Source organism: Pelmatolapia mariae, linkage group LG18 (assembly GCF_036321145.2).
Source record: "Pelmatolapia mariae isolate MD_Pm_ZW linkage group LG18, Pm_UMD_F_2, whole genome shotgun sequence".
Lineage (NCBI taxonomy): Eukaryota > Metazoa > Chordata > Actinopteri > Cichliformes > Cichlidae > Pelmatolapia > Pelmatolapia mariae.
The window spans coordinates 23305001-23327261 of NC_086243.1; the positions used below are offsets into that span (position 1 = coordinate 23305001).

The following is a 22261-nucleotide window of genomic DNA, read 5'->3' on the forward strand; positions in this document are numbered from 1 at the left end:
GGAAAGGTGGGTAACAGTGTCACCTACATGTACACACAACACACAGTCATGTATTTGACCTAACTAAAATCTTGTACCTTTGCATTTATTTATGTACGTATTTTAGATTTGGGATTTGGCAGATTCAGAAAGAAAAGGCTATTTGGACAAGCGGGTAACGCAGAATTTCTTTGTAAATTTGATGGTATTGTCGTGCTGATGCATGCAGAAAAAACAGGATTTGTTCTGCTTTCTTCCTCTTTTTTTAGGGTTTCTTCATAGCTTTGAGGCTGGTGGCATCTGCACAGGGTGGAAATGACATAAGTCTTCACAATCTCAACCAAAACTTAGCTGCACCCAAATTTGTAAGTTATAATTACAAATAATAATTATAAATAACTCCAAAGAACTGAATTAATCAATAATGTTATGGGAATTATTTCTGTGGATCATATGAAAACTTCTTTATTTAGTGTCTTGGAAAATGATAAGTTGATGCATTTCATTTCACTTTGTCTATTTCTTCTTTTTTTCTTATAGAAAGATACAAGCAGCCCATTACTAACTGTTTCAACAACAGCATCTGATTCACAGTGGGCCATTAAGGTAAAATGTTATAAGGTTTCAAGAACTGTCATGAGGATATCACAGAAAAATGGGCTTGTCACCTAAACTTGAGTTTGTTTGTTTTTTCTTTATTTCCCAGCCTGATGAAAAGGGAAAGTTTGAGGGAATTTTTGAGAGTCTGTTACCTGTGAATGGCCTCCTCTCTGGTGATAAAGTCAGGCCAGTTTTGATAAACTCCAAGCTACCTCTGGATGTGTTAGGAAAGGTGATGTTACATGTCAAGTAATACTATGCAGCCTTTTTTTGATATAACTGTAATTTTAACAGTTTGTTAAAATTGAGCACTTACTCATTGTTTGTGCAGATTTGGGACCTAAGTGATGTGGACAAAGATGGACACTTGGACAAAGAAGAATTCACCGTGGTAAACTGTGATTCCGTACTGACATATTATCTGGGTTCCCTTCTTTATTTGTAATAATTGGTTATACTTTCCATTTTACAGGCTATGCATCTTGTGTATCGCACCATGGAGAAGGAGCCGCTCCCCACTAGTTTACCCGCTTCCCTTATCCCCCCTTCTAAGAGGAAGAAGACTGGGGTTGGACTTCCAGGTGCTGTTCCCGTGCTGCCTGCTCTGTCTGGCCTTGGAACTAGTCCAGCTCTTCTCAAAGAAACTTTACGCAGCACTTCTCCTCTGGTCAACACTACTCCCCTCGGCACTGCTGCTCTCTTTGGCTCCGGTGCTGCCAACCTTTCTCCAAAACAGTCCTTTAAGTCCAGTTCTCCGGTATGTTGCCTCACATTGCTTGTGTGGACAGTATTATTAGTCGAAGATGCGCAAATGCCTCTTTTTGGCCGTTGAGTCATGTGATTAAACCTAATATATAATATCAATGTAATGGACAGCACAGTGATGTTGCTTCAAAAAGTTTCTGGGTTTGAACCTCCTAGGGTTGGTCTTTATGGAGGTTGCATGTTGTACCATTACCTGCATAAGTTTTTGAGTTTTCCAGTTTCCTCCCACAGTCCAAAGAGAAGCATATTGTGTAAATTGATGATTTTAAATTGGATATGTGCATACAATGTAAGCACATAATAAAGTGCTCTCTGAAGCTGATGTTGGTGGAAAGCACTTTGAATGATCATATCAGATATGACCATGCATATCAAAGAAATGGTCACATGACTATTCGTTTGATGTAATGAGGGAAAAATCACTACATTTGTTTATTTATTTTTTTTCTTGGTTCTCTCTACGTGTCACAAGGGCAGATTCTCAACTCTTAAACAAGCTAGGTTGCCATGTATTAACTGTCTTCTGTTGCAAATGGGTAGACTTGTTTTGCCACATTGTTCTGAGCATTGTTCAAAGGCCAACCTCTCTCTACTAGGATACAGCTTTAGGGATTTCAATTTTGGAGAAACAGGTTTTCTTGAAAGTAACGAGCAGCAATACTTGTACTACCTTTGTACCTTGACCACTTGATCAGTTGTTATGTTGTTCTGTCTTTTTTTTTTTTTAATTCATGGCCCTTTCTGCTTCTTTAAATGCTTTATCGTATATTTTGTTTTTTAATAGTTTGTTTTTTGACAGAAATAAAATGCAAGGTATTCATTTCATCTTTGCATTTTTTTGCATATATTTTTTGCATTTTGTTATTAGCTTGATTAGTTATAGTTTTAATGTAATGTGAATGTTTGTGATAGGGCAGTGAGAAAGCATCCTGCATCCTACAAATGCAGTTCCATCTAGCTGAGGACTGTGTTTTTTGGGGTTTTTTTGTTTTTGTTTTGTTTTTACTGATCTGTTTTAACCATTTCATTGTGCAGATTCACAAATTCCTCTTGTTGTGTGAAGTAAACCTGTATGCACTGAAGAAGAACTGTGTGTTTGTTGTATACTGAATGCTGTGTTCATCATTTCATATCACACAATGTCTTCTGTTGTCTCTAGCCGGCGGTGAACTGGGTTGTACCAGTGGCTGACAGAGAGAAATATAAAGAAATTTTCAAGAACACAGACACTGACAATGACGGCCTCGTCAACGGCGGCGATGTCATCGAGCTCTTCATGAACTGTACGCTCTCCCAGACGATGCTCGCACAGATATGGTAAGACCACAGCTCAGCTCACATATATTTAGAGATTTTGTTTGTTGGGGTTTTTTTTGTATGTTGTGAATAACATGGTCCCAAAGCACTACAGTGTAAGAAAACATAAGCAAATTATATTTTCTTCATTACACCCTCACAGTGGCTTTTAAAATACAATAATTCATATATGGTTGAAGTGCAGACTTTCAGTTTTCATTCATAAGGGAATTAATAAAAGTATTACATTAATCATTATTAGGATAAAAATCCTTTACAGTTAATGACTACCTGAAGTCTAGAACACATGGGCATTGCCATATACTTTCTCTCCTCCATTGAAAACCTCTGCCAGGCCTTTACTGCAGCCACCCTTAGTTGCTGCTTGTTAGCAGCTCTCTATGCCGTAAGTTTCGTCTTCAGTTACTGAAAAGCATACTCTGTTGGGTTGAGATCAGGTGACTCACTTGGCCATCAAAGAATATCCAATTTCTTGCCCTTGAGAAACTATTGGGGCTCTTCTGCAGTTTGTGTTGAGTTATTATCCATTTGCGCTGGGCACTGTGTTGCTTACACATTCATAAAGGTGTTTGATTGTGTGTGTACCTCCTGGAGAGTGTTCTTGATTTGGTTATATGAAAAATGATGGGTTATTTCTCATAACCATGGAAATAATTCTGTCATCATGAACTTTGGGTGTTCCTGAGCTTTCATTTGCATTTCTTCTTATTAAGAGAGAACAAGTTTGTGGATTTGACCAGTCCTAAAATTTTTGCTATCTCTCTGATAGGTTTATCTGGGTTTTTATCTTAACTTTTACATTTAAAATCCACTGTGTTGGTGTCACAAAAAACGTTTCATTGTCCAAAAAGTTTTAGACCTAACTCTTTTTGTTGCCATTGTGTTAAATTGGTTAAGATGTCAACATTTTCTTACGTTTTAACACTTCGTCCTGTTTTGATTCAATTCAGTTTTGACTCAGTCAGAAATATTATAATTCTGATAATTCATCTTGGATATATACTAGTGGTGCAACGGATCAAAAATTTCACGGTTCGGATCGGATCACGGTTTTAAGTCACGGATTGGATCAATTTTCGGATCAGCGAAAAAAGACAAAAATTTAACATTTACTTATTGAAGTATTTTTTGCCTGTTAAAAACATTCAACTCAAGACTCATTTCACGCAGTTATTAAGAAAAAAAATTATGGTACAATATAAGGCAGTACAGGGCTTTGTATCTACCACTCAGTTCAATTCAATTTTATTTATAAAGCGCCAAATCACAACAACAGTCGCCTCAAGGCGCTTTATATTGTAAGGTAGACCCTACAATAATACATACCGCTCATTATATCGCACTCCGCTGTGATATAATGAGCTGTCACGGTCACGTAGCTTTCCGTTGCCCTGGAGGTCCACCCATTTGTAGTAGTTAGGGCAACAGAAGATGCCTGGGACAGTTCAGCCATAACTTAAATCTTTTCCTGCTCATACATGCTTGGAACGATCTTGCCACTAAAGTGGACGCGCAACGGGATGTCATAGCGTGGCTCAAGCACGTTCATCATAGTTTAAACCCCTTGTTTTGCACAACGGAATACGGCCTCACGTCTGCAGCTAATAGCTTTAGCCCGGTCGGATTGGGCAGCAAAGGGCTGCTTAAATACCGCAAACTCCTCTGCTCCTCCACTTGGACCGCTAGCGCTGACCATAACTATCGCTTGACAGACCCACCACGCGCACCATACACATACTTTTTTTTTTCTTCTTTTTCGAATCTTTAGATCACGTGCGATCGGTTCGGATTACGGATCAACCGTGATCCGCTGCACCACTAATATATACTGTCGAAAGAACCCTCTAAACATTGTAAGTTAAAAATGCATAATTCCAAATTATTTGACTATTTCTGTGCAATTACGAAGGCGGTAAAAAACCCCCAAAAAAAACCAAAACAGAACTGACACTTGTGAGACATTATCAGAGGTATAAGCATCACAGCAGATGCCTTTGTGTCAAAGTAACTGAGGATAAAACACAGAAAAATATGAAGGAGATTTTCCTGGCCTGATCTTTTATAGCATATAACCCCCCTGAAAATACTGCAGTAGATCAAAAACTAAAGAAAACCACGAATCAACATGTGGACATTACCTGTACAAAGACTGATGCTGCTGAAGTGAAACAGAGCAAAGTTACAGCGGTTTTATCACTGTCGGAGGTTATTTTGGGGAGAGAAAAAATCAGAAGCTGACAACAATGTATACAACAGACTGGTGCATAATAGGCAAGTGAATAATGCAGAAAATAGATTTTTTTTTTTTTAATGGGAAACTGGTCTTGAAGTATAGAGGTATATTGGTCAGAGAGTGACGAAGCCTGCAGTTCAGAATCTGTCAGATGTCGGCTTTCAGCACCCGACATGTCCATGTACGAGCTGTCGGGTTAACGACGCTTTGTTTACATCTTTTTGCAAAATCCGTTTACCTGCTCTTTAATCATTTGCTGTTTTAGCTGTTTGGCAATTGTTGAAATGTTTTTGTGAGCTTTTAGCTGAGGTTCTGGCTTTTATGGCAAAATACATTTATATTTAAAAATTAATTTTAAATGAATCAATATCAGATTATTCAAATTAAAATCGATTTGAATGGGGAAATCGATTTTTTTCTCTTTTTTAAAAAATACAAACATAGTCATAAGGATTCTCCCAGATAAAGCTATATAGCACCATCTTGTGGCCACTTAAAATTAGATTCAAGAAGTTTATTGTCATATACACCGCAAAACACAAATGGTTACAATGAGCAATGAAATTCTTACTTTGCAAGTTCCCTTCACACAACTAAATAAACAACTAACTAAAAAATTTAATAAACCTAAGAATAGAAAATAATAAAGTAAAGCGAATGCTGTGTACACAAGAGTAGGGTGTAGTTAAAATTTTAAAAGGCAGTGCAAATATTTACATTTTTTATATTGTATGAAATTGTATTATAGTGTATATAAATGTTCAAAATTGCAAATTTACAGGTCAAGTTATTGAAGGCATTGACAAATAATCTGAGTTCAACCAAATTACTACATTTGGTCTAGAGAAGTGGAACAGAAGTGGTTTTTTTTTATTTTTTTATAATGATTTAAAGGATGCTCACTTAACCAGCATAAAATGGACCATTTGGCTGTGGTAACCACTCAGTGGGGATTTATATTTGTAAAAATTGCTGATATTATTGCTCAGAAGTATGTAATAGGGTGAGAAAAAATGTCTCCTCTTCCTCCATAGGGGACTTGCTGACACAAAACAAACAGGCAAGCTGAACGAGGAGCAGTTTGCTCTAGCCATGCATTTGATCCAACAAAAGGTCAATAAAGGGATCGACCCTCCCTCTACTCTCACTCCTGACATGATCCCTCCATCAGAACGATCTGCATCATCAGCTATGGGCTTTGTGAGTTCTGCCTATACCATATTCCAAACACTTCTTCATCTGTCGGCTTGCCAGTTTATTACAAAGTGCTTTTTAAAAATTTACATCTGTACCTTCAGCGTGTTTCCCCTCATAATTTATGCTATTTAAGTGGTTCTTATTTATTGCTTTCTAGTCCTCAAATGCAAAACTGTGTTTTGTTTTGTTTTTTAATTGTTTACAGTTTTTATTCTTTTGCCTTCTTGGGATCTTTTTTATCCTGTCTAACAGAACTATGTGGGGTTTGTCTTCTGTGAGGCCAGAGCTTGGTTCCTTTTTTAAGGTGCACATTGTGAGCAGTTGGGCCTTTTGCCACAAGGTGGCGCTCTTGTTCTATTATATTCTCTCTCTCTGTTCCAAGGAGAAGGTGAACAATAATATGGGAACGTTTAAAGTGCAAGTGCTGCCACCTGCTGTCAAATGTCAAGCCAGTGATGATGACATCACTGGCTTGACATTTTTTGATCTTCAAGGAAACGCAGCATAAGAGAATACCGTTCTATTATATTACAGAGAATATAATAGAACAAATAATTTTTAATATGAGTAGAGAAATGGGGCCACTGTTAAGTGGGCAATCAAGTAAACCAGCATTTAACCTTTTATTTAAATTTATCTGGGGAAAAAAAACATCAATTACCATTACCAAGAAGTTAGCTTTTTATTTTTGAATGAGTGTAAAAGTAAAATTTAATCTGTCTGAACTAAGCAGGGTTTAAGCTTGACCGCCAAGGTGAGGAAAACAAATCAGTTACTGCAGTTGAGCTTGTCAGACCAATCATGCTTTTATTATTAATATTATCAGGTTAATGTCATCATTACAGTAAATTCTAAGAAACGCATTTTAATTTATATGCACTGAAATTCTGGGCCAATAACTACTTTATAAATAAGAAATGAACCAATAGCTGATGCTGTTGGCATCAGCTATCAGTTATATTTCTGTATTGTTCTGCTACAATTGTGTAGCTCTCATGGATAGTCTCCTATTTCAGGTGAAATACGAAGCTTAAATAGATTATGTGTTGTCTTGTTCTGCTTCAGCAATTTTGCCAATTGCCCAATATTTCTGTTTAGGCTTCTTGATATGGCATGGGTCTGTTTAACAATGAACCGTATTCCAAAATTTACTGTTGCATTGAATTCTTTTAAATAGCCTTGTGTGCAATTTATGTATCATCTGGCTGGCTTGCTCCTACGCTAACTGTGTGAGCTGTTTGTATTTCCTTCCTCTGACTTTTGTTTCTTTAGACACAACAGCTGGGAGCACCTCTTTCCCACTGCATATCACTCACATCTTCCCTAACCTCTTTCTCCCTCCTTCTTGTACTCCTTCGCCTATTAGAACAGATTCTTCATCGTTCGCCTGTCCATTTCCCAGTCCTAATCAGCTGTTTCTGTGCTCCCCTCCATTCACCTACCTTTTTTCTCCCGTCCAACTCGTCTGTCTTGATGTCTCTCGCCTCAGGACGGTATCGGCTCCACAGGGTCGACAGAGCCGACAGGTATCAAAGAGCTGGATGACCTCAGTAAGGAAATATCTCATCTGCAGAGGTGAGCCCCCTACACCCTAACTAGCAGTAGGGACAGCTTTGTTTCGCTTCCTGTGAGGAAAAAGTAGACAAGCTTTTAGTAAGGTGATGTTCTAGATCAAAGTTTTTTTTTCATACTATTGTACTGCTTGTATACAGGATGCATTGTACTCAACAGCTGTCAACATACTTCTCACTGTGTAACTCTATACAGATTGCTGACAAACATGAAAATGAATTGCAGTAAATGGTTACAGTTGACTACACCTTTGTCTGTTTTTGGACTGTTAAATATATTTTTATTATCACAAGAGACATTAATACAAGCTCAGCTGAAGTAGCATGCTGCTTTTTGATGCTACTTTATTTTTTCTAATGTAATTTAGCACCAGGGTTTAATATAATCATTACCCCAAATGGCCCAGAGTATGTTTAATTTAAAAAAACAAAACAAACAAAAAAAAACCCCACAAACAACATGTTGGGCAACTTGATTAACTGGCTGCTGGCCTTTTCTGGCTATTGACAGCAGTCCAGGAAGTCATGGTCATGAGTTAACATTTGATGTAAATTGTTTTTTTCTTGCAGTCAGTATTTTCACCCTATGGCCAAACACTTGTGGTGTAAGAAGGAAGCAACTAAGAGAATGTGTCAAAGAATAGTGTATAAAGACTGCAGCGTATGGAAGGTGCAATCGTTCCATTAGCATTTACAATTCAAAATAGATTTGTGCATAGTGTAAAATACATTTATAAGCCAATGAAAAGTATTAAAAATTCATCGGAATTTTTAAAAAACTTTTTTTTTTTAAACAGGGCACTTGATAACGCACCAACAGTGACATAGTCATAATGAATGTGCTGCAGAAGGACTATGAGCGAGTTTAGCCTGTTTTTGTTTAGTCTCGTTGCATTAGGGTGGCTTGACAAAACTAGAAAACCACAGTCAGAGATAACGGATATCGCATCACGTTAGCGGTTTCAGCATTCTTTGTTAAACCAGATATTTGGCTGCAGGCTCTGTGCATGTTCACGTAAAATGGGGCAGTTGATGAGTCGCTGGAGATCTGTAGTGTCCGTATAAAAAAATTAAATAAAATAAAATAAATACCAGTAAAAAGTAACACTGTAGCTGGAAATAACAGATGAAAGTAACTGTTGTGAATTGATTTTCATTACAAGCACACAGTGCGTCAGTTCACATTAATGCATTTATTTTACTGCTCAGTGCTGATGCCCAACTTTTTACATTTAAAACATTAAAGGTTACTAGGTGTGTTAATTTCTGTTACTTTTCCATAGCCTTGTAAAAAAGAAATCAATGTTGGCAGATCATTTTGATTGAATATTTTAATTCTGATTTCTCTCATCCATTATGTTGCCTGCAAATCTAGACAGAAAAATGAAACACTGGGTATAATTTTTGTCATTTGCCTCTCTTTCGTTTGTTGGTGAGTGATGTCCATTTTATAACCTCTCTGCCATTGTTTGGCTCGTGTTTTTCATCTGTAGAGACAAATTCATCCTGGAGCATGAGATCAGAGAAAAGGAGGAGGCTCTCAGACAAAAAAACAGTGATGTGCAGGTAAGACTGAATAAAATAAAATAATTTAGTTTGCCTGGTTAAAGTTAATTCATGAGTAAATTCCAGTCCATTTTATTCTACAGTTAAAAAGTTGTCAGAAATACTTCAAATCCAGCACAAATTGCATAATTTTGAGGGGAACTGAAGGCTTAATAACTCAGAAAAGATCATGCCTAATAGCTATACTTTCTGCAAACACATGTGCCTCTGTGTGGGTTTTCCTTGACCCTCAGGACTTGCAGAATAATTTGGAAAGGGAGAGCAGCAGCTTGCAAGACCTGGAGTCCCAGAAGCAGGATGCCCAGGTACGCCTGGAGGAAATGGACCAACAGCGCTCCAGGCTTGAGGGAATGCTCAACGACATCAAGCAGAAGTGCCAGGATGAAACCCAGAAGGTTAGAGATGTGACACACTGAAGTGATGCGCATGTATTTCAGTTGAGAAATGTTATTGGATTTTGTGTTTGGCTACTGGTGACAGTGGTACACATGCATTTGTGGTTTTTACTGTAGTGTAATCTTTTTGGTCTAAGCTGATAATGGTTTGGTGTGAGTGCGATCTCAGATATCAGGCCAGATGTCAAAACATTGGTCATCTGAGGTTAAGATTTGTTTACATGAAAGTGGTGAGAGTTAGTATTTTTAAACGCATTCACCACATATACAATAAGGTCTTTGTTTAGAAAGTTGGTGTAACTGCTTAAGAGGCAGCTGTGCATATTTGGCTTTTAGTTTGTTGGTGCAAGATGGATGTGAAAAAAAAATATGTAAGAAGTGAAGCACTAATTGCATTTAAAAAATGTGTAATTGAAATCTACAATTTCTAAATGAACAGCAAGCAGGATGCTGATCCTGCAGATATAAACTCCTTTCTTTCTTTTTGTTTGGAAGATTTCATCCCTGCAGAGCCAGATCCGCTCACAGGAGACTGACCTCCGCAGTCAGGAAGATGAACTGAGTCGCACCAAAACGGACCTGAGTCGAGTCCAAGAGGAGGAGGCACAGCTAGAGCAGAGATTGCTGTCCGGTCGGACTCAGCTGGACAGCATCATTAAGTCACTCAAAACCACCCAGGATGAGATTGGTCAGGTCAGTTCAGAGGGAAAGGCAACAGGTTACTTTAGGATGTTGTGCCACGTCAGACCACCAAGCTCCACAATAGCAATGTTGGGATTAAAGATCAGGTTGGAAAGTGGGATAAAGGTTTAGATATCCAGTAGTGCTAATAATAACACTTATACAGAGGTAGAATTGAATTTATGCTTATGTACTAGTGAAGTTTCAACTAGTACATAACGTTAAATTCAAGTTTGAATTTAACTTGGTTTTTTTTTCTTTTGTTTTTTAAATAATCATTTTTGAAGCAGAAGTTTACTCTCTTACTCCTCTGACAGTCATATTTATCATGCTTTAAAGGTACAAAACGCCTAAACCGCTTACAGCCAGTTCTGTTTAGTGACTTTAATGTCTGGTGCATTCATCAGATTTGAGCACCATGTTTGTTTCTGTTAGCTGAAATAAATCCAGATTACAATCCTGCCTAAAAACGACAGCCAGCATTTCTACCTGAAAATTTGTTAGCCCCAGTTGATGCAGATTTGGTTACTGTTATGCTCCCTTTAAATAGTGGAATTATTGTATTATTTTTTTTTATTTTTTTTTCTTTTGAAGTCGGTTTATTTCAGTTGGTGTCTGGAAACCGTTTTTCTTATTTCAGTTTAGTTTTTAATACTTAAAAATGTTTCCTTTTCCTTTTGATTTTCTTTAGTTTCATTTTCAGTTTTGGCTTTTTCTTTTGTCATGATACGGGGGACGTTTGTCAGGGCCAGAGGAGGTCACAGTATTTGTATTGTCATAGTGGAAATTATTGGTTGATAGACTTGTAGGAAGTGAACAGTGAATGATTTAACCTACCTACCTTTGGACATAAGTGGATAGATATCAGTGTGGTTCTTTAGAAGCATGTTGGTATACTGTAGATTGACATTCTTTGTGTTTTTTAGGCTCGTGGTAAATTGTCACTGATTCAGGAGAGCCAGAAAGAGTTGACCAAGACCATTGAGCAGTACAACAATGCTTTGAAAGAAATCAACGCAGGAAACTTGAGCAACCTGCCGGACCTAAGTGAAGGCTTTGCTGAAAGGGAGGATGGAAGTTTCAGAAGTACGGTGAGGAGACCACAACTACCTATGAAGGATGATTTGTTCACAATACAATTTTAGTCTGAATCCAAGAAACTCAATTTTTCTGTTCTCTAATAATCGGGATTCAGATTTTGTTTCCTTTGTCGTTTTGCTCTGGAGATGCTAGAGAAGTGCAAATGTACCCAGACTTGTAGTGTGAAAGTTAATTTCTGGATATTTTCCGGGTACATTGGTAAAGGGTTTTACTGATAAGATTGTTGCTGATTTGTTGTTTTCTAGATGGTTAATCAGGAGGGCTCTTTGAAGTCAAGGATAGCCATGTTCAACAACAACAGTGCTGCCAAGGAGACTCGAGCAGACCCCTTCAAGATGGAGGATCCCTTCAAATCTGACCTCTTCAAAGGTGTGAATACTTCCTCAAGTCTCCTTATTTACTCCTTTTTCTCTAACGACTGTGGCTCTGTCAGCTGCTGCTTGCATTCAGTTTGTATCCCTTCGAATGAGCTTTTCTTGTTAGAGGGTGTAAATGATGGTGGTGTCCTTTTTCTAGATCCATTTGGAAGTGATCCTTTCAAAGAAAGCGACCCTTTCAAAGGCACCTCATCTGAAGACTTTTTTAAGACAACTGACAGGCCAGACTTGTTTGGATCTGGAGACCCCTTTAGCAGAAAACCTGTACCTCCAGTCAAGGTATTGACTTTTTTTCCCCCCTTCCCCAAGTGATACTACTTTGGAGTGCTAATATGGCTCTTTTAGATGCAGTGCGATTATTAGTTCAAGAAGATTTTCTTTTTCTGTGCTTGCAGATAAATGGAAAAGCAAACCAGAAAGAGATTTGTGGCGTGGTCATAGTGTGTACATTTTAAATGTGTTTGACTGAATTAAATCTCACTCTGTTTGTTTTTGTTTTTTTCCCCCTTCTTTTGCATTGGTCAGCCAAGTCCTTTCGGCAGCAGTGACTCCTTCAGATCAAACAGCCCAAAAACAAAGGATTCAGGTACAGAAGCAACATGGGAAGTGAAAGCATGCTGAAAGAGACTTTAAATCTCAAATTATTAAAACACATAATAATTTGTTTGCACATAGTCCCAGAGTTCTTCAGTTTAACGTTTTTTCAATTTCACTTTTATTAAAATAGCAACCAGCTCATACCAGCAGTCATCTCAAGAACCGTAACAATCTGATGATCCCCTTTTATCAAGTACTTTGAGAGGCAAAAAACCCCACCTTTTAACTTTAACAGGAAGAGGCCTCATGTAGCTAGTTTGTCGCACATAAGTTGGACAGGTTATATTTAAATATGTTACATATCCTCATCCTTCTCCATTTGCTGTTATTGAGAGGATGATGTATGATCATGTTTTCATGCACGAATCCATGCCGATTTCCACGTATAGTCATCCCTGTACTAATAAGAGCAGATTTTCCAAGCCTTTTACTGAAAATATGACTCTAAAAACAGACATCTAAACATGAGAACTCTCTTTAGTTGTGAAACCCATCTTAAAAGAGTATTTTTGCCCATTCTGGGTGACGTGTTAGATTTAGATTTTATTTTGGGGGGAGCACCAGGGGCAAACAATTTTTACTCACTGTGGCTTCAATTTTTCCTGTGGTTTCGGGCTATTTTTAGTCGAGTACCTACACATTTAACTACTGACCAACTAAAAATACCCCCACCCCCCCACCCTGGAAAAACAGGAGACTAACCGGAGCCAAGCATAACAGAGACTCTGTGACTGCTGGTCCTTCTCTACTAGAATACACTGCCACTCCTTTAACCAGTTCCCTTCTGCCTCTGTCCTGTCTTTATACTTGCTGCTGTTGAACTGCTGTGCCTCTTTTGGTGCGGAAGTTGTTTTAAGTTGGTGGCTGCTGCTGGTTGATGCTCTGCCGTGCTACACGTGTTTAAGATGAACACAGAGTCGACTGTAGACCTGAGCTGAGTTACTGTGCGCAAAAGAAAAACACCGATCCTGCACATGAACGGGGTCTTTTGTGGTTGAACATTCACAACAAACATATTCTCTTACGATGTTTTGTTTTTTCACGGTGAAAAAAATGCAGTTTTTTTTTCATTAAGTGGCATACTGCTGAGCTTCAAAACAAGCCAGGCACGGTTATAGTTAACAGGACGCCAAATGACGCCCAATGCATACGTCAGGTTAAACAAAACCTCTGCTTTACAGGTTTTTTGTAAAATGTCATGGAAAATTAAACGGTCATGCCACATTCCCTCTTCTGAAAATAGAAAACAGGCCCTTTCAGAATAAGCAAGATGCAGAGAGGATTTTGAATGTGTGGTTTGGGGCTGAACTTCATTATAGTTTCTGGCTCTTTCCATAAATGTATTCAAATGTTCCAAATGCATTTCAATGTACTCTTGTCACAGATTTGTTTGGGAAAGCAGACCCCTTTGGAAGCAACTCTTTTGGAAGCAAGGGGGGTGGATTTGCTGACTTTAGTCAGATGTCAAAGGTAAGCTCTGGAGACTTGAAGTTATGAATCAGTTGCACCATAAAGCATAGTTTTCCACTAAAGCTGAAGAAAGCCGTGCTGTTAATTTAACTTTCATCGTGACTGAGGTCTTGTTTTTTTTTTCCTTCCAATTTATCACATTTTTGAAAAGGGTCTACCTTGTATAAGTCCAGAGGCTTTACATCTTAGCTGACATTTCTGTTGGGGTCATCGTTTTGTATACAGTTAATGGTTTTTCTTTTCTTTTTGTCTTGTGTCTGAGAAGAAGTCGGACAATCCTGTACTCCCAATCCCAAAGAAAAGTGTGCCTAAGAGGCCTGCACCTCCCTATGGTAAGCATCGAGTTTATTCATATGTATATCTATATAAAATAACATAAAACGTGTTTTTGATGAACTTGACTGCGCATGTGCAGACATGGTGTTCATAACTAGGAAATAGAAATGGGTCAGATCTGCTAAACAGATCACACTTTTTTTTTTTAATGCCAGTGATGATGGTACATTCTCTTTACTCATATGTAACTCAAAATAAAAGCATAATAACTTTTGGGGGTTTTCACGGCGAGTAACCGTCCTGTGAAATAAGGATTTGATGCTTAATGGTGGTGGAAAAAAAAAAGAAAAAAACAACTTCCCTATTGAGGTGCTAGGGTGCTGAGAACATAATTTCTTCTTTTGATTTGGTAAACAGGAAAGCTGCTGGCAGAGATACGAGTCCTTTAAATGATAATGTTGTTATTAAGACTCTCGTTTAGATTACGCTGCCGCAGTGATGTGTTAAGATATTCTTGTGTACAGGATGAGGAGCCTTGAGAACAACTTTCTCATCCTTTTTTTTTTTTTTTTTTAGTGGTTTTGTTCGTGTTGTTTTTTTTTATGCACATGTGAATTCACACATTACCTAGAAGCCATGCCCAGTACATGCCCTTCCGCTGTGACCTTGCACTTATTCTTGTAGCAGAAGCATCAGCCTGGGAAAGTTAGTGTTCCCCTTTACCGCACAGAAAAGGGTAGAGATGAGTAGCCACGGTTTGTCTTGAACTAGAGACGTGCTTCACGTGTGATAGGGAAGTGAGAAGTCCACTCTCACAAACCATGGGCACCGTTGACTTTCTGTATTACAAGAACAGTTGCTCAACAGTTAGAACTTTTAATTTTTTTTTTATTTGATTGGATTTATTCTTTTGCAGGTGTGTTGCAGCAGCATTTGTAAACAACTCTAATAATACTTGTTTTTCTTTTTGTTTTGTTTTTTTTTCTTAATCAATTCTTTTTAATTTGACAAATCAAAGAATTAGTTTTTCAGAAAATTGAGCCCTTGAATTTGCAGGAGCAGCCTGTGCTGCATTGGTGCACAAAGTTCGTGAGATAAACAACATTCTCACTTATTAATAGTACCATCATTATAAGAAATGTGTGCTTACTGTACACAAGGGTGTGTCCATCTTTTACAATTGCAAGTTCCAAAAAAGCAACCGTGTGCATGTTTAAGCTTCACTGCATCAGTGAGCTGTACTGAAAAAGGTGTTAACCACATTTTTTGAATCAATGTGGCTTTCCCCTGGGTAACTACTCTGCTTGCATGAAGCTGTTGGCTTCCTGTGAATATTTAGTGGCAAAGTATTATGCGTTAGCCTTTAAAGTGTGAGTTCAATTTCCCAAGGGGGTATCGGTGAGAAATATCTCTAATGAAGATGCTAACAGCAGCATTTTCTGTCATGTTGTTTTTTTTTTTTTTTTATATTATCTTATTTAAATGTCCTTCCTTCTCTGATAGGTGTGCTCGGTTTGAGTCCATCAGAGCTGCTCCAGAGCGTTGGCTCCACAGCAGACGGTGCAGACTCTTTCTTTACGACACAGTCGAGTAAAACATCCAAAGATTATCCTATGGGTTTTGCAAATTTTGCATCTGTAAGTGTAGTGTACTTGCTGTAGAGTATCTTTGCCTGCACAAGCTGCTGATCTCATCTCGATCTTTAGATTGCTGTGTTCAAGCCACAGAGGTGTCAGCTCTGTGTCATTGGGCCTCATTCTGTTAACGCCCCAAAAGCAGTGTGTTCAGAAGGCACTCAAAGAACTTTTGTGTTTACTGGCTGTTAACTAACAACTGACAGAACATGTGAGAGCTTTTCAACTGCTTGGTTTAGAAGGAAAGTAAATGATTGCATGACTGAGTTGGACAGTCCCTCTGCTAGTCTCTGTCGAGTTATAGATTGGCTCTGTGCACCTGGTAAAGGGGCTTGCATGCTTGCTGTCATCTCTGACTTTGCCTTTGAGAGGAAGCGAGGATTTATAAACTCATAGTTGGGGAGTTCATGAACTTGCCTGGTCAGGTATCACTTGAGGAGCATTTTTCAAGTCTCGAAGTGCAAGCTAAAGGCTTATTCACTGTCAAAGCATGATATGCCTCAAAGCAGAGAACAACAGAGTAAATCTTCCTCTTTATGTCCCACCTTCCGCTTATTTGCCATCTTGTATAGCCTAACGGCTGACTGTGCTCTCATGTGGAGAGGTGATGCATGGCAGCTTTTTGTGTCTGGTTTGTATCACTTGACATGATATGTATTTATTTTATCCCTCATGCCAGCATGACTGTTGTGAAAGGGATTTGTGGTTTTTATATCGAGCTCTGTGTTGTAATTTTTGTTTTTCTGCCAGGATCTGAACATGTTAAGGTAAGACTGTATAAAGGTGTGCTTTTCGATTCTTTGCATGTGAAAAACCTGTCGGCAATGCATAATCTAAGTAAAGTGATTCTCGAGCATAATTATTTTCCTGCATTCTTGCATCCAAACACAGAATTTGGGAAATGTGACCATTGATTTGTTGTAGTGGAGCTGCACCTTCTTTGCTGTCTTGTGTGTTGTAAAAGTGAAATCTAATTGTCTTTAATTTGCATTCAGTTTTTGGTCAGTATTTTTCTATGTATCAGATCATTTAGCTAAATATGCAGTTTTTTGAGAATCAGCCCAACTAGAAACGCTTGATTTTTATTTATTTATTTTTAATTTTTTGCATATTTCTTCAAGTGTTTTGTCTGTTGTGTCTTACATTCCTGCTTTTTATTGCGCACATCTAATGTTTGTGTCTCTGCTCCAGTTTGGAAGTGAGAGCGAGCAGCTGGAGTGGGCCAAGCGTGAGAGCGAGCGTGAGGAACGGGAGAGGTTGAGGAGGCTGCAGCTCCAGGAGCAGAAGGACCTGGAGCTGGCCATCGCTCTCAGCAAGACCACCATGCCGAACACCTGAGCAGGCGTGCTCCAGCACAACTTTCTGTCCCCTTCACTTTTCCTTACAGCCCGCCGTCTACAGGCTCGTGAGAACAGCACCATCATTGGCCCGACATGACTAGCACCCCCTGTTACCAACTTGTGCAAGAGCCCAGTGTTTCTGCAGCTATGACTGTACTTGTGTTCAAATGACTCCACATTTAGCTACCAGTTAAGGTTCATTGCTCCCAAACTATGTGGAAACTATAATCAGGGACAATATGGAGCCACTTGATTTAAGCCTTGCTTCATCCTCCAAGAACATGGCGATTTAACGCAAGCCAAACCGGCAGGGTAATCGACTACTACAACCTATATCTAACTCCATATCTGGTTATGGCTAATCAGCCTTACATTATCCAAATTTGTGGGGGCTTTTTTTGAAGGTAAAATAACATTTTAAAAATATTTTTGTTTTATTTATAAACGAAAGCAGCTAATTTGTCATGTATGAAGTGAGATGCATCCTAAAACTGTTTTTATATCGCTCAGAAAAATCACAATGAAAGTCAAACCATTTGCTCTGCTGACATTCAATTGACTTTTTTCAAATTTATTTTGTTTTGTTTGTATTTTGTTTTATTTTATTTTTTAGGAAACCTCTTCTTTTAGTGTATATAGTTATACGGTTTTATTTTGAGCTCAACCAAATAAAAGACCGGGGAAAAAACTCCATTCCTGTCTTAAACAAGTTATGAGATCATCAGTAGCATGATTTAGATTCTCATTTTAAATGCTACTAGTGTTTCTGGGCATTTATGCTTTCATAGCTAATATTTATGTAAGTAAGTAAGTGCATGAATTAAAAGAGTACTGGAATATATTGGAAACCCTAAAGATGCTAATGATAATCATTACGGTCTTCCTTTCCTGTGAACCCAGCTCTGTCCACTTGGAGCGCTCTTCCTCTGCGAACAGCTTGTTTGTCAGATAGATCATCATTAGTTGCATTGTTGTAACACCCAAATAGCTCCCTGCAACTAATGCCTCTATTAAATGGAAGAAGTGTAAACCTCTCTTGTTTATACTGGTGCTGTTACACCTTTTTACTACTTCTGCTATTCAGCCAAATCGACCTTTTGGATATTTATTATTTTTCATATGGATTTGTGTTATCACTGTCTAGTAATCTAGTGGGAAGACTTTTCTGCAAATGGCTTGAATTATTGCATTCTTGTAATCATACAAAACACTAATCAGGTTTATGTGGCACATAATGCATGCACTGTTATGTTCCAGAGCCTACTGGACATGCACAGAGTGACAGCGCCTTATTTGTCAACACGTTAACACTGTAATGTGTAATTGCTGCACATTATGTATATAATTTTGAGGTAAAGGTTTGAGTTGCTCAAAACTGTAAGGACTTTTAATTGAATAAAAGTGATTTTTAACACCAAGCACAGAGAGAGGTAGGTCTGATTTCTTAAATATTTCCACAACAGCATAGAAAGAAGTGAGTCAGGTGTAATTGCAAAATTAATGTTTCAATGGTAAACAAAGAATGAATATACAGCAAGTGGCCTTGAGAAACGGGTGCTGAGCATTGCATAGACTTGTTATGAAGGGGGGATTTAGTTTAATCGTTCTTGTGGTGCTTCTTTCTAAATCTAGTTCTCGAAGTGTAACTAGAGTGAATCGAACATTGATTGTTGTTTTTTTTTGTCTTAGAAGTCTGGTTTGATATTGGAACAAAAAAAGTGAAATGAGAACGACATATTTGCATGTACTGGGTAGATATTTTTGGCCCAGTGTGTACTTCCTCTTTTTTCGTTTTAAAATATGATAAATTTCAGTGTGTCGATAAATGCGTTTGAACTCTGTTTGCATTTGCGTTTTATTGCTGCAGGTGAATTTACTATACAAAGTAACTGAGTTACACTGATTCAATTAAAACTGTTTTATTAAGTTTTTTAAAAGACTAAGCTTTTTAGAAAATGCCATCTGGCTTTTATATATGCACTCAATGCACTCTTTGATGCGGGCGAAACGACTGCTCACTGACACTATGCAGCTATAATGTGCACGGACTTGGATACTTTGAAACTGTAGTGCAGAGTGACTGTGTGTAATTGTAGTATTAAGGCTCTTTGATGTCCTACTATAATTTCTACCCATCAGAAAGGGAGTCTAAGGGCTCCCTGATGAGGGTTTGCTGTGCCCCTCTGTCCAGACGGCTCCTGGCTCACTCTGTAATTATGGAAATGGAGTGTTTGTATTTATAGGCTAAGCCCACAAGCGGCTGCCCTTCTCTGTCTTGCAGCTGCAAAACATCACAGTGGAAATCAAGTGCTGGTGTTTTAAAATTCGATGTACAATTTAGAAGAACTGATGTGACAGTCTGCAGGTCTGCTGCACCTTTTTACAAGCAGTTATGATGAGTTATGTTGAGTGGGTGGATGTATCCAATAAAAAAAGAAATGTGTGAACAAGTTGAAGGAATGAGTAAGCACGCAAGCAAAGTAAAGACTTCTCAAGCCAAAAAATTCAGTTCCATTTTTTTTAATATTTACAATAAATACATGATTTACAGTATAAAATCCAGGTACTTTTTTTTTAATATAAATTTAAGTAAAAAATAAAGCACAGGACATCAAGCCCTGATAGTGTACAGAGGGGCTGGAACCAAGAGTTTCACACTGAGATGGACAAAAAGCATTTAAAAAAACAACAAAAAACAGTATAGGCCATTCAGACATTGAGGCAGTTTAAATAAAACATTGTCTTTGCACATATTAGGCAACTGTATGTGCATTGCACTCCTGTCAGCAAGAACATGTACTGCTTTTTTTGGCCATGTCTTCTTTCACAAAGAGTTTTTTTTTTTTTTACAGTAGCACAACACAGAAAGGCACTTTTGTGTCAAACACAGCATTCCAGTTCTGTCAAAGGAGAGTAGTATATACAGGGCCAGCCCCTTCTTGGTCTGCCTGCTCTAAAGCAAACAAAGCTTTTCTAAAGCTTTAAACAACCAAAGTAGTACCAGCTACGTTATTAAACAATAACACTAAACATTTTTTGAATTCAATATCATAATATGCGTCTTTGGTCATGTGAGGAATATTTTAAATAAAAAATACAGTTGAAATCGTAATAATAATAACACAACCCCCCCAATCGCCCCGAGTCCTTATGTGGGTTACTTCACATGTGTCTCTTCATATGAAGGGCCAGGTGGTCAGACCTCGAAAAGGCGCGCTCACACAGGTGGCACTGGAAGGGTCTGTGTCCGGTGTGTTTGCGGAAATGACGGGTAAGCTCGTCGGAGCGGGCGAATTTCCATCCACAGCCTTCCCAGCTGCAGTGGTACGGCTTCTCACCTGCGTGAACAAAATTTGAAAAAAAGTTTGTTAGGCTGTGCTGAAACGGAATTTTTTTTTTTTAATCAATGCGCTGCTCTGTGCGTAACTGCGCACTTAAAAAAAATCATAGCATACTTCAGCTCAAACTTACCGGTGTGAGTGCGGAGATGTGCCTTCAGGTGCGAGCTCTTTGTGTAGGTTTTTCCGCAGCCTGCAAACGTGCAGGTATGCGTGGCTGTGCGCTTCCGTGGCCACGTTCGCCTGCCTCTTTTGGGTTTGGACTCCAGCAGTTCGAGGGGAGATGAGGGTGGAGTAAGCATCACCCTCTGTGCGCCCGGCTGCAGGCTGAGAGCTTCATCATACATGCCAAAGCCAGCATGTGGAGCGTGGTAGGGCATCTGCATCTGTGGAGCCTGAGGGTGGTGCTGGAAAGCCACAGTTGTGTGATATTTCTGCTGAAAGTTCATGGGCTGGCATAACTGTCCCTGACAGTCCGAAACTCCCTGGTCATTGGGACTCAGCGGCGGGGTCATGTTGCTGGCCGCTCGGGGAGAGATGGCCACTCTTGGCTGCTCAAAGGACATCATGCACGAAACGTTGCCTTCTTGCTTGATTTTGCTGCAGCTCTGGGGCACCATGCCCATTACGGGACCATAACTGTCCATAGGTGGCTCTACTTTGATGTTCTCCGGGCGGGGGAAATGCGCCGTGCTTGCATAAAATCTTCCCTGAATGCTGGGGTTGCGCGTAATGCCATAGCTGTCTGTTCCTTCGGAGCGGAGTTGCTCTGTCATGAGGCTGGCGCCGTACGGGGGCGGCGGGGAGCGATGGTCGTCTGCTGGGAACGATGGCATAGAGTTTCCAGTCGTGTACATGTTGGGGTCGGCGGTGCCCAGATAGTCCATCGCGCTGTCTGAGCCAGTTGTATTGGCGAGAATAAAATCCAGATCCAAATAGTGACTCAGATCCTCGTCTTCCTTTTTGTTTTGATTGTCCAGGTTTTGTACCATTTCAAGCATGGAGCAGCTCGAAGAGACCAGTTTGTCCATCTCTCCCTTCCATCTCTGCAGGAATGAAGAGAAAAACGCAGATGAGAAATAAGCGACTGCAAAGTTTTTTTTAGAACCAAAATATATATTTTTTCGAAGCAAATAAATTATTTTTACATGATATTTATATTATTACAAGCAGAATCAAAATCACGGATATTTAAAAAAACAAACACATACACACAATTACGTGACATTGTTTCAAACTTACATTTTCCCAGGGTTTTTCTCTTTGGTTTGAGAAAGTCGAAAATGACGGTAGCATCACTCCGGATAAGGCCATCGTTGGGTAAAGTAATATAAGTTTCTCTTGTCAAAATCGTGCTGTGCTGAGCGGCAGCCGCGCAGGGGTCTGTGCGCCTATTTCACTGTCGCTTCTCCACAGTTTCACATCAAATACATGAACAAGTTTAAAAGTGGTAGGAGGTCCTCCGAACCTTATAACCCTATTCCGAGTACGTCTGGCCAATTGTGAGAGCTCAGGAAACAACGTAAAGTTCGGTAAATTTAGCGCTTTATAAAGCAGCTCGCGCAGACTCACTGCTCACTTGTGTGTGACAGGCAGAGCGGCTCGCACCAAGCCTCTTTGAAAAGGGCGGGCCCTAGCGCGGCCCCTCCCACATTGTGACGCAAGATATTTGAAGTTTGTTTTTTAAATGATAAACACACTGTATAGCAACCATATATACTTACGTAATAATCTAAAAAGAACAAGTACAGTGACAGAAACTGCTGGAGGCAAAGCCGCACCAGCAACTTAAAAATAAAGGCTGTCAGTACTCGAGTTAATCAC

The 22261-nt window shown here is 39.0% G+C and overlaps 2 protein-coding genes across 3 annotated transcripts in view; one reads left to right on the top strand and one right to left on the bottom strand.

Annotated features, from left to right (window-relative positions):
* LOC134616260 (epidermal growth factor receptor substrate 15-like 1) overlaps positions 1 to 19590 on the top strand; it is a 20483-nt gene extending 893 nt beyond the window's left edge. Inside the window, exons 3-23 of one of the 2 annotated variants that reach the window (XM_063460990.1) lie at positions 1 to 6; positions 107 to 154; positions 249 to 344; positions 520 to 585; positions 686 to 811; positions 911 to 970; positions 1052 to 1336; positions 2504 to 2661; positions 5929 to 6094; positions 7581 to 7666; positions 9156 to 9228; positions 9462 to 9623; positions 10119 to 10316; positions 11231 to 11395; positions 11651 to 11774; positions 11922 to 12061; positions 12308 to 12368; positions 13764 to 13849; positions 14115 to 14181; positions 15629 to 15762; positions 16951 to 19590. The exon at positions 1 to 6 is cut by the window's left edge and continues 84 nt beyond it. In XM_063460990.1, coding sequence (XP_063317060.1) covers positions 1 to 6; positions 107 to 154; positions 249 to 344; positions 520 to 585; positions 686 to 811; positions 911 to 970; positions 1052 to 1336; positions 2504 to 2661; positions 5929 to 6094; positions 7581 to 7666; positions 9156 to 9228; positions 9462 to 9623; positions 10119 to 10316; positions 11231 to 11395; positions 11651 to 11774; positions 11922 to 12061; positions 12308 to 12368; positions 13764 to 13849; positions 14115 to 14181; positions 15629 to 15762; positions 16951 to 17097 — 2454 coding nt within the window. In that variant the 3' untranslated portion in view covers positions 17098 to 19590. The remainder of the gene's footprint in view (positions 7 to 106; positions 155 to 248; positions 345 to 519; positions 586 to 685; positions 812 to 910; positions 971 to 1051; positions 1337 to 2503; positions 2662 to 5928; positions 6095 to 7580; positions 7667 to 9155; positions 9229 to 9461; positions 9624 to 10118; positions 10317 to 11230; positions 11396 to 11650; positions 11775 to 11921; positions 12062 to 12307; positions 12369 to 13763; positions 13850 to 14114; positions 14182 to 15628; positions 15763 to 16950) is intronic. The other variant, XM_063460991.1, reaches the window with a different exon arrangement.
* Positions 19591 to 19603: 13 nt separating this feature from the next.
* Positions 19604 to 21891, bottom strand: LOC134616261 (Krueppel-like factor 2). Its single transcript, XM_063460992.1, has 3 exons — positions 21680 to 21891; positions 20571 to 21483; positions 19604 to 20437 (listed from the first exon to the last, which is right to left on the bottom strand). Exons 1-3 carry the CDS (start codon positions 21749 to 21751, stop codon positions 20262 to 20264), a joined length of 1161 nt encoding a protein of 386 aa, XP_063317062.1. The 5' UTR covers positions 21752 to 21891; the 3' UTR covers positions 19604 to 20261.
* Positions 21892 to 22261: the final 370 nt, after the last annotated feature.